The sequence below is a fragment of the Pleurodeles waltl genome, chromosome 7 (genome assembly GCF_031143425.1).
Source record: "Pleurodeles waltl isolate 20211129_DDA chromosome 7, aPleWal1.hap1.20221129, whole genome shotgun sequence".
In the NCBI taxonomy this organism is placed as follows: Eukaryota; Metazoa; Chordata; class Amphibia; order Caudata; family Salamandridae; genus Pleurodeles; species Pleurodeles waltl.
Window position 1 is genome coordinate 1028248882 of NC_090446.1, and position 14645 is coordinate 1028263526.

At 45.6% G+C, this 14645-nt stretch overlaps 1 protein-coding gene across 1 annotated transcript in view; it reads right to left on the bottom strand.

The window, feature by feature from the left end:
* PRKAR1A (protein kinase cAMP-dependent type I regulatory subunit alpha) overlaps nt 1-14645 on the bottom strand; it is a 252595-nt gene that overhangs the window by 191800 nt on the left and 46150 nt on the right. Inside the window, exon 2 of the mRNA XM_069199844.1 lies at nt 10821-11006. Within this exon, the coding sequence (XP_069055945.1) occupies nt 10821-10994 (174 nt within the window). The 5' untranslated portion in view covers nt 10995-11006. The remainder of the gene's footprint in view (nt 1-10820; nt 11007-14645) is intronic.

A 14645-nucleotide genomic window follows, 5' to 3' on the forward strand; every position in this document is an offset into this window, starting at 1 on the left:
GCTGAGGACTTATCTTCTCACACTAAAAAGTCCTGTAGGACCGAACAGGCAAAGTGCCCATCTCTACGTACCGGATGGTCCAGGCAGTAATGTCTTGCAAATGTGGGCAAGGACGCCCACGTCGCTGCCTGACAGATGTACAGGACTGGAAAACCCCATGCTAATGCAGTGGTAGCAGTCTTGCCCCTGGGAGAATGAGCTCTCAAGTCCTCGGGAGGCTGCTTCTTGGCCAATGCGTAGCAGATCTTAATGATGCAGAGAACTACCCAGAGCGAAATGGTTCGCTTCTGCACTGCCCAACATTTCTTTGCTCCCATGTGCCCCACAAAGAGTTGGTCATCCACCCAGAATGCTTTTTTGCGGTCAAGGTAGAATGGCAATGCTCTTTTTGGGTCCAGCCGGTGGAGTCGCTCCTCTTCTTTAGAGAGATGCAGTGCAGCAAAGAAGGTGGGCAGGGTGATATTCTGACCCAAGTGAAATGGGGTCACCACTTTGGGGGAAGAAAGAGGCACGGGTCCCAAGTACCACCTTGTCCGGAAACATGGCGAGATACGGTGGTTTAGATTTGAGAACCTGAATCTCTAATCCTCCTGGCAGATGTTATTGCCACTAAGAAGGCTGCCTTGATGGTGAGCAGTCGGAGGGGACAGTTGCATAAGGACTCAAAGGGAGCCCTCATGAGAAACGTGAAGACCAGCTTTAGGGCCCACTGAGGCATAATGAACGGTGTAGGAGGATACATTTGTACGAACCCCTTGAGAAATCTATGTAAATAGGTGATTTGAATAATGAAGGCTAATTGAGCAGCCGAAGGAACGCCGATCAGGCAGAAAGATAGCGTTTGAGAGTGCACAATGCATAGCCCTGCTGGGCAAGGAATAAGACAAAGAGAGTAATGTCAGATAGAGAAGTACAAAGAGGATTAATAGGTCTTTCTATACAATAACATGGAAAGCGTTTCCAAAGGCAGGAATATACCGTCTTAGTGGAAGGACACCTGGTTGCCAAAATAACTTTAGACTTCAGGACAGGAGGAAGGTCGAAGGCTGTCAACTGTAGCTGCTCAATCTTCACGCATGAAGGCACATAGTTGACAGGTTCAGGTGGAGAACATTCCCCTGTTGCTGCAACAGAAGATCTTCCCAAAGGGGCAGCCTGATTGGAGGATTTATGCTCTTTTTCAGAAGCTCGGGTTACCAAACTGTCAGTGCCCAGCAGCTATTTCAACTGTTTGATTCAAACATTACTTTAGCTGTATTCCAAAACCTTGGAAAGGTTTCATTCACATTATAAAATGGGATGGCAGAGAAAATACTACTACCTATTTGATCGCAGCATTATTAGACAGCTGAGAAAATCTGTGCTTAATTACTTATAGAGCAACTCAGGAAGAGGTTAACCGAAGAGGATTTACTGACAATCAGACAGTGTTGACAGATGCCAGTGATACAATGAATAATATATGTGTATTGTCATCTACGGCTCAGTATCAGTTGCACAACATCCCTGATGGTTGTTGTAGGTATGAATCTGATTATTTACAGGCATTTAATCACACCTAAATTAATAAAGTGGGAAATGCCAGCTTCTTAAGGGCTGTTCAGACATGTGGGTGGTAGTGAAAATTCTGGTTGGTGAAGATACAAAAAAGATTTTTAAAAAAAAAAAAAAAAAAAAAGAGAAGAGAGGAGTTGGAGATGTGCGAGTGCAAAGGGGACAAGAGTGAGGGAGAGAGAGGCCAACCTAGAACTTAAATTCTGCAAGATGAAAATCCTTTACTTCTGGAATAGGTTCAAATTGTGTTTAGCAGTGTCAACTATGTGCTTCACATGGTCCTCTATTACATCATTCTGAGGCCCGTTGAGGCATTCAAATCTCATGCTCGCATTGCTGCAGGAACATAGTGTGTCACAACTGCTTTGTGTTGATACTTCGGCATTGTTATCCCCACTTTTTGCCTGCTGTCGGTGTATTTTCAACTGTGTTCACTGGGATCCTGCTAACCAGGACCCCAGTGACTGATCTCTTCCCCCTAAATTTGGTTGTTCCCGACTTTGTACACCTCACAAGTGGCATACGGGTGCTCTCCATTAAAATCCCTAGTACATGGTACCTGAGGCATTGGGGCACTAGGGGTTCCCCTTGGGCTGCAGCATGCATTTATGCCACCGATGGGAGCCCATGCAAAACGTGTCTGCAGGCCTGCCATTGCAGCCTGCGTGAAAAGGTGCATGCACCCCTTTCACTGCAGGTCACCGCATCAGGTCATTATAAGTCACCACAATGGCAGGCACTCCTAGCCCAGAGAACAGGGTGCAAGTACCTATGTGTGAAGGCACCCCTGCATGAGTAGAGGTGCCCCCACAAACTCCACCTCCATATTAATGGACTTCATGAGTGCGGGGAAGCCATTTTTCTCGTGTACTGGACATAGGTCACTACCCATGTCAAACAACATAATGATAACTACGAATCTAGGCATGTTTGGTATTAAACATGTCTGAATCATACCCCAATACTGTTGCCAGTATTGGTTGTATGATTCCATGCACTCTGGGGGCTCCTTAGAGGACCCACCACCACAGCTTTGCTCCTACCTGCTTGCAAGGTTTTACCACTGCGGCCATCCTACAGACCCGTTTCTGCCCTCCAGCTGCTTGAACAGCTCAAGCCCAGGAAGGCAGAACAAAGGATTTCCTTTGGGAGAGGGAGGCAACACCATCTCCATTTGGAAATATATGTTACATGGCTTGGGAGGTGTAGCCTCCACAAGCCAATGGTCTGCTTTGAAGGGCACTTTTGGTGCCCTCCTTGCATAAACCGGTACGCACCAGTCCAGGGACACCCCGCCCCCTCCAATCCCTCCCTCCAGTCCCTGCTCTGGCACACAACTGTACAATGGAAAGGGGAGTTACTACTCCCCTGTCCATCACCACCCTAGGGATGGTGCCTAAAGTTCCTTCAGGTGACCACTTGTTTCTGCCATCTTGAATCCAAGGTAAGCAGAGGCCCCTGGGGGCATCTGATTGGCCAGGTCTGGCAGGTGACATCACAGCCCTCTCCTGATAGGTAGTCACCCTGCAACGTGACCAATCCCCCTTTTGGGACTATTTAGGGTCTCCTGCTTGTGTGGGTCCTCAGATTCAACATGCAGGATTACAGCAGGACTCCTCTGCAACGTTTATTTCGACTTCTGGCCACTAGAACTGCAACTGGACTTCACAGGAATCTACAGCGCCAGTGACGACTTCGCTCTGCAACATTGTTTCTCCGGCTCCTTCCAGCAACTGCAACATTTTCCTGGATGTGCATCCTCTGAGGGCCACAAGTCTTCAGCCTGCACCAAGAATGAAGAAGGAATCTCCCTTAGGGTGAAGGAGTCACTTCCCTGCATCCGCAGGCACCAACTACTACAACGACAACGCCCGGCAATGTGGATCCTCTCCCCTGCAACTCTGCATGGATCCTGCAACACAGGTGTTGGTCTTGAGTGTTCCCCTAGGTCCCCTCTACCAGCTGTCCAACTTTGGAGATGGTGAGTCTTTGCCTCTCCCTGTAGGACAGTACCCCTGTGCACCACGACTCTTGCAGCTACCAAAGCTTTTTGTCTCTTCTTCCAAGGGATCTTCAGGCTCAGTGTAGCCCCGTCCTCCAGCATGCTGCTCTGCAACATGAAGTCTCCTGCTTGCTGCTGGGACTAGTTTCCAGGTGTGCTGAGTGAGCTTCACAGCGACTCCTATGCCTGCTGCCTGTGGGGCTGCATCTTCAACTTCTGGCTCTCTTCACTGCAGAGGGTCGCCTGGGACTCCCTTCCTTGGGTTGAGTCCCCTCTGACCTTCCTGGCCCCCAGCAGCTCTGCAACTCTACTTCTGCAACTCTTGCCTTTGTCAAGGCTTATTTGTGTTTTTTCCACACCACTGACAGACTGCAACTCTTCTTCCCACGTGGGACATAGACTGCATCACCTCTGGAACTCCTCTTGTGCTGCATAGCCAACTCCTGGCCCTCACAGTTGACCTGGTCCTGCATCTCCAGAAGGGTGGATGGTGGCTCCTGCCCCAACTGGACAATCCAACTGGAACTCAACTTAGTCCCCTTCATTTGCAGGTCCTCTTCTGTCTGGATCCATTTTTTGTTTCTTACAGTCTTACTTGGGTCTTGCACAGTCTTTTCACAAAGTTTCTCTGTGGGCTTGGGAAAAATTAGGTACTTACCTCTTCTCTCCTGGTCACTGGGGGGGGGAACGACTCTGGAACTTACCTTTTGGGGTACCTAGCTCCTCCAGCTTCCCTCTACAGATTCCACTTACCTGGGTAGGCATCTGACTTTCGCATTTCATTTTTTTAGTATATGGTTTGGTCTCCCCCTAGGGTCTCTATTGTTTACTGTTATTTCACTGTTTTCTATTGCTTTCTATGCCCATTCCTGATTACTTAGGTGTATATAATAGTGTGTTTACTCACCTATATAGTACTTTAGTATACATACAGTGGAAAGCAAGGCTTTTCTCCCTCGCACACTTCTGCAGCAAAATAGCCAGAACTTTTGCTATGATAGATTTGACGTAACTTTTTTTTTTATTTATTTATTTTTTTTTGGGGGGGGGGGGGGGGGGGGGGGGAGTTTGGGAGGGTAATGTATACTTCGTAGGGGTCCTACCCTACACTAAGTGGAAAGGTTACACCCATAAGCAACAGCATGTATTCATGTGCAGTTTAAATAATGCAAATATACATTTATGAACTGCGTTAACCTGCAGAGCTACCCTACTGAGACTGGATACCGCCTTTTAAATTAACTACAACTCCGCTTCACAAGTCTTTCCAAGCTTCTGGTACGTTGTGGAGGCTGTGTTAACCAACTGTTCCACTTACCAATGACAACTTTAAAAATATTGAAAATGCCATTAAACGGGCAAGTTTGATCTTGTCAACAAACATTCCCTTCAGTGTATTTTAATGAATGGAATGGTTCGACTGGCTGCTTCTGCGCACAATGCTTCCACAATGCCTTTGAACTTACACTGGCCTTGTGGGTTAATGTATCACTAGGCGAGCTTCTGGTCATTGACTCCAACTGCAGTGGACACCACTGAGCCTTCAATCCATTTGAGGTTGGTAAAACAAGCAATACTAAGCAAACACAGAGAATGGGTTATCACAGGCAACTCATTAAATGTGCCGCACAGCAATACAGAGCCAAAGTAGCTCCCACTGCCACATCTTCTCATACTCAGCCTGACTTTTTAAATTACGCGCAGCTTGGTTTCTGTGATGTGTAGGTTCGCTGCTCCCACATGTGAGCATACAAGTCACTATGAAGCAAGTATTAGTGGCCAATAGATCAATAATGTCTAAGAAGCCTTGCTTGTGGCCATATGCTCGGAATTTCTAGGTTTCATTTGTGCTTGTCCAGTTACTTTTTCTATGTCCTTCGTGGAGTCTGTAGGCAGGTCCTCCAACGTCACAGTTCATGAAAACTACACCTCCCAAGTAAAGCCTCCTGGCTTTGTACCTTTTGTTGTTCCATAAACAAAAAGTGAGCCACAGCCATCCACGTGAGGTGCTTAGGCAGCTGCACACTGGTTAAGCTATCATGTCCAAGCCACAATGGAAAATACAAAATGTAACAAAAGGGGTTAGCTGAAGCAGGGAGAAGTACCCATCTAGGTGACAGGCCATACCATACCCTTCAATGACAGCCTATACCAAACCAAGCTATTCCATGACAAGACAGCCGATACTAAACTATACCACACTATATTACATGATAGCCTGTACCATAATAAACAACAGCCCATACCATACAATACACTGACAGTCCATACCAAAAAGGATGAATGAAGCAGATCTCAGTGACTTGCTTAGGGAGACCGTCAACTAACAAAAGGACATTTATGTAGTAAAGTACCCTCTTTCTTGGCATGGTTACATCCATTTTCTGCCTGTTGTCAGTGTGTTTGACTGATCCTGCTAATCAAGACCCCTGTGATTATGCTCTCTACCTTCAAACCTGGGTACTTCTACCATTTACGCCCACATTTGGCATACTGGTGCTCCAATTTAAGTCCCTAGTATTATGGTACCCAGGGCACATGGGCACCAGGGGTTCCCCATGGGCTGCAGCATGTATTATGCCACCCATGGGGAGCCCCATGCAAAGTGTATCTGAAGGCCTGCCATTGCAGCCTGCGTGAAAGGGTGCATGCACCTTTTTCACTACAGCAATATAAGTCACCTTTATGGCAGGCCCTCCTACCCCAGAGGGCAGGTTGCAAGTACCTGTGTGTGAGGGCACCCCTGCACTAGCAGAAGTGCCCCCCACGAACTCCAGTTCCATTTTCCTGGACTACGCGGGTGTGGGGATGCCATTTTATGAGTGTACTGGTCATAGGTCAGTAACTATGCCCAGCTACAAAATAGTAACTCCGAACCTCGGCGTGTTTGTTATCAAACATGTCGGAATCATACCCCAATACTGTTACCAGCATTGAAAGTACGATTCCAATGCCTCTGGGGGCTCTGTAGAGGACCCCCAGCATTGCTCCTATCATCCTTCTGGGGTTTTCTGACCAGGCCAAGCTGCTGCCACCCCTCAGACAGGTTTCTGCCCTCCTACTGCTTGAACAGCTCAAGCCCAGGAAGGCAGAAGAGAGGATTTCCTTTTGGAGAGTGGGATAACCCTCTCCCTTTGAAAACAGGTATTACATGGCTTGGGAGGGGTAGCCTCCCCAAGTCACTGGTATACTTTGAAAGGCATATTTGGTGCCCTCTGTGCATAAACCAGTCTACACCGGTTCAGGGACCACTAGTCCCTGCTCTGGTGTGAAAGTAAACAATTGAAAAGGGAGTGCCCACTCCCCTGTCCATGACCACCCCAGGGGTGGTGCCCCGAGCTCCTCCAGAGTGTCCCTGGGTTCTGCCATCTTGAATCCAAGGTTGGCAGGGACATCTGGGAGCATCTGAGTGGCCAGGTCAGGCAGGTGACGTCGGAGCCTCCTCCTGATTGATGGTCACCTGGCTAGGTGACCAATACCCCTTTCAGGGCTATTTAGGGTCTCTTTTAGGTGGGTCCTCAGATTCTGCGTGCAAGATTCCAGCAGGACTCCTCTGCAACCTCCGCTTCAACTTCTAGCCACCGGAACCGCGACTGGACCCTCCAGGAACAGACAATCTGCATCTACGATGAAGACTCTGCTTGCAACATTGTTTCCACTAGCTTCTGCAACATTTCCCCAGCTGTGCATCCTCCGAGGGTGGCAAGTTTTTAGTCTGAATGAGAAGGAATCTCCTTTGGAGTGAAGGAGTCACTCCGCTGCATCCGCAGGCACCAACTGCAACGGTGACCTGCTGTATGGAACTCCTCTCATCCTGAGCTGCGTGGATTCTGGATCACAGGTGGTGGTCCAGAGTAGCCCTCTTGGTCCTCTCAGCCAGCTGTCCAACTTTGGTGGAGGTAAGCCCTTGCCGTCCGACGCAGGACAGTACCCCCATGCACCAAGTCTCTTGCAGCTACCAAGGCTTGTTGGCATCTCCTCCAAAGGATCTTCAGACTCCGTGTAGCCACAGCACTCCTTCCTGTGATGCACCGCTCTCTGCGTGCTCCTCCTGCGGCGTGGGACCCTTCTCCAGTTGTGTTGCGTGAGCTCCTCTGCGACTCCAGGTTCCTCTTTCAGTTTCTCCCCTGGGGTGGCGGGGGGGAGGGGGGCGGTTGCCTCTACTTCTGTGGACTCTCTGCCTTGCTGAGGGTCCTCCTTGGACTTCCCCCATGGGATGAGTCCTCCTGGACCATGCAGGTCCCCGGCAGTTCCACTTTTGCTTCACCGCAACTTCTGCCTTTGCCAAGGCTTATTGGTGGCTTTTCCACGCCACTGACCGACTGCAATCATCCATCCGGCGTGGGACAGACTGCATCCTCCAGGAACTTTTCACCTACTCCAGGGCTGCATTCCTGACCATCTTCGTCCTACCATCAACCAACACCTGCAACCACAGCTGGGTGGGTAGTAGCTCCTGCTCCCCCTGGACTCTTCTGTGACTTCTGGACTTGGTCCCCTTCTTCCACAAGTCTTCCTCTTCAGGAACCCACCATTGTTTTTTCTGAAGTCTTGTATGGGTATTGCATTTTCTTCTTTTCCTTCCTTTTGGGTGGTTTGGGGAAAATCCAGTAACGTACTCCTTTCTTCCTAGTCGCTAGGGGGCAATGTGGTACTTACCTTTGGGGTTTCCTAGTACCCCCAGCTCCACTCTACACATTCCACTTACCTAGATGGGGATCCTGCATTCGCACTCCAATTTTTTGGTATATGGTTTAGGCTCCCCCTAGGGGCACTATTGTCAATTTGAATTTGTACTGTTTTCCATCACTTCTTATGCCTACTGCTGATTACTACTGTACATATCTAGTGTGTTACCTCCTATTGGAGGGTTGTCTCTCTAGTACTTTTGGTTATTGTGCCGCTAAAATAAAGTACTTTTTTTTGGTAACACTGAGTGTTTTCTTTCATGTGTTTAAGTGCTGTGTGACTACAGTGGTATTTCATGAGCTTTGCAGGTCTCCTAGTTAGACCTTGGCTGCTCATCCACAGCTACCTCCAGAGAGCCTGGCTTCTAGACACTGCCTACACTAACAGGGGATACCTGGACCTGGTGTATACCTCAGGTACCCACCACACACCAGGCCAGCGTCCTACAATATCTCAGAATTCTTCTTTTTAATGAGCACAGATGCCTTAATATCTATACATTAAAGAGTAGACTTGCATGAATCTAGAGCCTTAAAAAAAGCCAGAGGTTTGCATACTTCAACAGGGTTTAATACTGTGTGTACTAAAAACATGGTTAACTTAGAAGAATAAAAGCACTGAACAAGGAACATATACCTTTTGGAGTGAATTTGTCTTTTATTGATGTAACTTCTGTAGTCATTTGCAAATCTTGTTGGAAGGAACCGAATGAAGCTTCTTGGAGGATACGCGCATTGGTGCTTTACCTTTGAAGCTGAATGAGTAGTGATTTCCGCCTGGCTCTCACATGAGACACTTTGGATTCTCCTTACCCAAAGATGGAAGTGCATTAAAAGAGTACAAACTGGCAGACCTTGTGTGTCGGGCCTTTGAAAGAATGCAACTATACCATAATAATACACGACAGACCAAACAATACAATACAATTACAGGCCATACCAAACTATACCATATGATTAAATGACAGACATACAATTACCATATCAAACTATTCCATACCATACAGCAGCAGCCCATACAACTGTATAATATAATGAAAGCTCACACCGTACAATTACAGCTCATACCATACAGTGGCAGCCCAAACCTTACTATACCAAAACAGCCTATATCCTACCTTACTATAATATACTATACAATGACAGGCCATACTTTACCACACGATACGCCAGGCCATAGTATAGAATGAAAAGCTATACAATGCCACACTTTACAATGCCAGGCCAAATCATACAATGACGGGCTATATCATACCGTACTATACTCTAACATAAGATACAAAACAATGACAAGCCATACCATACTACCAGACAGTCCAAACCATAACATACAATGACCGGTCATACCACACCACAATTACCAGTGGCAAGTCAAACTACCAAATTAATGCTTGGTATAAACACGGTGTGTGAATAACCCCTCAGGATGTCCTAAACAATGGGGTAAAGGCTTCAGGGCTGACCTACCCACTTTGGACATTGTACATTTTGAAGAATGTTGAACTTTGCAGCCACACTAATCTTGGGGGAATATATTGGGGGGGGGGAGGGGAGGAGGGGTGATTGATTGGGGTACTATGGGAATTCCAGAGCCCTTTCACATTTGACACAAACATCTAGTTTGAGGCAGTATCCTTTACCTCCCACCAAACTCAGACAGACGCCTGGTAGGACACAGCTGAGCTTTCAGTAAACAGACCATGGATACACAAAACTTGTTTTGGCCTTCTGATTCCCTCCTTTGAAGTGACCCCTCCACTGCCATACGCAAAACCCCAGCAGACCTGTCAAGAGGGCTCATTACCACAGGAGGATATGATACTGTGATGTCAACAAGGGCCCACTAAAATGGAGGCCAGACTGGCTGGAGCAACAAAAGAAGGGAGCAGGCCTGGGTGTTAACTACATGTGCTTGGGAAAGGTTAGACCTCTGAAGTTAATCAGGTCAGCAACACCTCCCCACACCCTGGGCCTTTTGTCCCTGTCTGGGAAGCATGTCCACACTGGGCAAAATGCAGATACGGCTTCCATGGACTTAAAAGGTAACTTTCTAAGTGATATCTAGTGAAAAAAAGAACAAAAACAGACTACACTATTGAATTTGATTTTGTGACAACTACTAAAAATAGTTATTTATGTTTTTTAGCTACTCTCATTTACAAAGATTTTACGTGGAGGGTTTTAGGCATATCAAACGTTGAAATTGCAGTCTAAGCCTGCACAGCCAGGCTACTGGTGCCAGGCCACCAGTTATGTTTGCACAGTCAATGTAGTGGGTGGCAATGAGTCCTGCAGCTCATTGGTGACAAAGTTACTGGCCCAGGGTACATTTTGAGTACCATATACTACGAACCTATGGGTAGGTTAAATATGCCAAATAAGGATATGCCAATTTCACCAAATTGAAAGCAGGAGCAGAAGCACTTTACCACTGACTGACAGGCGTAACACGAACATAGTCCTATAGATAGCAAAAACAGCGTCCCCCCCCCCAAAAAAAAAAAAAATAATAATAAATAAATAAGTCTTCATTATTTCAGATATAAATGAATTAAGGCAGGAGGCGATTTATTTACCTTTTCCAGCCTTTCAAAATGCTCCTTCAGAAAAGCCAGGGGTTTGTCAGGCTTGGAGGTGCACAAATGCACAATGCAGTCCTTGAGAACCTGCTGGATGTTGTGTTTCTGCACATAGTTCTCACATTCTCGGAGGCTGCGTTCCTCATCGCTGCTGGTGCTGCCAGAGGCCATGGCTGCTCTTACCTACAACAAAAAGAACACATTATCACAGTTATCTACAATACAGGAAATACAAACTATTAACAAGTGAAGATGTGCTTTGTCCTCCAAAGATAAATATACCTTGCAAGTAAAGTCATTAGTCTAATATTTGCAAAGGCAGAGAACAGCGTTAGTGAACAGAAGACATTGGCCTCAACGTTCCTATAATGTTTTCAACCACAAAGAATAATTTACTCTAAAAATGATGAATATCTATAATTCACAACTAAGCCTACAGTGTTCCTGAGAAACTGTTATATACATGCCAACATTTAAGAAGAGGAAAGTGGGAGATTTAAAATAAATAAATATTCGGGTGAATGTATTTCTCCCATTGACTTTAACACAGTGGCAATTTCAGGCGAGAGACAGCCAAAATAAAGCCTTTTTTGGCTTAAAAAAAAAAAAAGGCACGCAGGCCCTTATTTCGCACGCCGATTAATATTTTGGATGACATGACATAACTGTGGTATTGTGTAGATGGCATACTGCATTGGCTTGTGGCACGGGAGACGTTCTGCATTACAAGTAGGTGACATGAAGAGACAGTCTTAGCGTGGCTGAAGAGCTGCAGCAAGCAGACTCGCGATACCCACAATATTTCCATCAATGAAGTTTCAGCCGAAGAGGCCAAGCTGGACTGTGTGCCAATCGTGATATCTGGTCCTAGAGGAGGTCTGGGCTGCGGTCATGCTACTGGACGTGACTACCTTCCACATTAGCAGCATACAGCTGGCAATGTCCAAATCAAAGCTTAAGGCATGCAGAACACATTCTTAAAATGCTTGCTGAACGGTTGCTGATTTTTTTTTCTGGGGATAATCCAAGCCCTTGCAATGTTCCACACAATTTTCCAAAATGTGCTTGTCCAACATGAAATTTGTCACACTTTGGATTACCACTGGTTCATAGACTGTTATAGTTCACTGCCTGGGGAGATTAGGCCCAAAATCCTCTCTGGGATCTCAGTTCATACCTGGAGAAGAGAAAACTTGGGGTAAAATAGATAATCAGTACTCACAAATCGGTACAGCTGAGAAAAGGGTAGCTTTCTTGAATGGTGTGGATGACCATGTATCCTGAATATCTTTTTCACCCGCTGATAGGCACTGCAAGAAACTCGCACTGCCTTCAGCCTGAACACTAGAGCTCTCAGTTACAACTGTTCAAATTATGTACTATACAAGAGTAATGTGCTGGGGAAAAAATTGCATTATCGTGGAAATAGCTAATATTCTAATGCATGAAAGATTCAGTAAAACGATAAATTTAAATGGGAGCTAAATCACGGAAATAGATCACCTTAAACATTTTTACATTCATTGTTCAGACATAGAAGGCGTTTTTCCTAGTATGGTTTATGTCATGGATATAGGACTCGATAAAGAACCGTTTCAATGTCAGTTATAAAATATTATAGGGTCTGAGACCGGGGCCACTTAAAGTCCTGCCAATGTGATACATTATTAAACAATACAAACGGCAGCTGAGTTTTACGCTAATGCAAGTACTCTTGAGTAGCCTGCTAAACTAGATATATTCTACATATGCATTTGTAAAGCACATAGGTCCGGCACTGGCAAGCTAGTGTTACGGTTAATTTTTAAAAGTTATATTATTCCAAGTATGCACAACAAAAATAAAACAAACACAAAATACATGTGATTTAACAAAAATATGGCTGCCAAATGTTTGAAATACATTTTTTAAATTAAAAAAAATAACTATTGAAAATAATTTAAATGGAACAATGCTGGGTGCTACAGAGCAGGTAGCCGTACTACAACAGTCACATAAACTTTTTATAGTTATAATGTAGAACACAGGGAAAACCTGGAAAAGATAACAGATCCGACGTGCTTAAGTTAAGAGTTTGTTTTAAGCACTACATTGAATGGATTCATATTTCTATAGGTCAAACAATCAAAATGCAGTGGACTTCGCCCAATGAATGATAGCAGGGGTAGCTGGTTATTTATGGTGAATGCATTGTAATGTAGTTTTCATAAAAGAGGTGAGTCTCCAACTCTTTTCTAAATAGGAGCAGCTTTGGGGCAGTACAGATGGATACAGGGATGTTGTTTCAGATCCAAGGTGCATAGATGGAAAAGGTCTACTGCCTTATTATTCTTTTTTTAATACTTCCTAGTCTGCAGACTGGTGGTGTCCTGGTTGCGAGTGCGACAAGACCCACCAGAGATGGCGTTGGTCGTGATGGCTTTGTGAATAATGCAGCTGGTTTTGAAGATGGTGCATGCAGGCAAGGGGAGCCAAAGGAGTTTCACGAGGATGGGAGTGATGTGATGATATTTCAGGCCCCCGTTGAGACATGATGTGGAATGTGAGATTGCCTTAAGTGGTGCCAGAGCGGAGTCTAGGAGGCCCCGGAGCACAGCGTTAACACCATCCTGATACATGAAAACCAAGGACTGGACAGCAGTTCTTAAGTAGGTTCTTGAAGAAAAAAAAAGTATTGTTTTCTTTAGAAGTGACTGTTCCTTGGGGGCGAGGGAGATGTCCAACGTGAATCCAAGGGGCTTGGGATTCAGTGAAAGTTGAAGTTCAAACCAATCAGGGTACACATCACTGTGTTAGGTTTGTGTGGTTTCTTCTTGTTGGCAAATAACAGGAATCCTGTCTTGATTGGACTACGCTTCATGTACACTCTGGTCATCCAAGACTGGATGATGTGCAATCACTGTTTGAGGTCTGAATTTTAGGACACTTTGAAGTAGAGCTGTGTATCATTATCGCATTAGTGAATCTTATTGCAGTTAACTGCAAGTAAAGCACAAAGTGGCTCCATGCAGGGGTAGAATATTACAGCAGACAGTATAGAACCCTCAGGCACTCAACAGGTAACAGGGACCTTTTGGGACCTGGAAGTGTCCATGTGAACAAACTGCTGTCAGGTGGAAAGACAGGAGGAGAAACAAGAGCACGGCCAGTGAATATCATTCAAGTCTTAAGGGAAAGGGTGGGATGGTTGGCAGTGTCAAAGGCAGCTGAGAGGTTCAGCATTTTCAGTGGCATCTTTACCTGTAGTCAAGAGGGCATATTTTATGAAGTGTAACATAGTGACCCTCATCTTTCAACCTGATGTGAAGCCACACAGGTAGTAGTGCAGGTGATGAGTCAGCAGATGGCAAGGTTATCAGGGTATAGTTTTTTTGTTTTTATTTTTGGTGGGGGGGTGTGGGAAGATCTGGTCTGTTTTGAGAGCTTCTGGGAAGACACGCTGAGTGAAAGAGGCATTGATAATGGTGAGTAGGGATGAGATAGCATCCCTAGAGAGATTTGAGGAAGGTGAGACATCCTCATAAGTGGATTTGGAGGAGTTGACTAGATTGCCAAGATCTGCAACACATAGGAATTTGAAGGTTAACAACTGAATGATTTTAAGGAAAGATGTGCATGAGAGATGAAGTAAGTTTGGTGTAGTCAATGCACAGTCAGATCTTCTTTATTTTTCATTATTTATGATGGCAAGGCACTTTCCTGTAAAGTAAGGAACAGATGGGTCTGACAGGGTGATGAAGTGCTTCATAGTCTTAAAAAGTGTAGTATGCTTTGATTTAGCTGATGTGATGAGCTGTCTGCCTGTTGCTCGGCAGGACATTT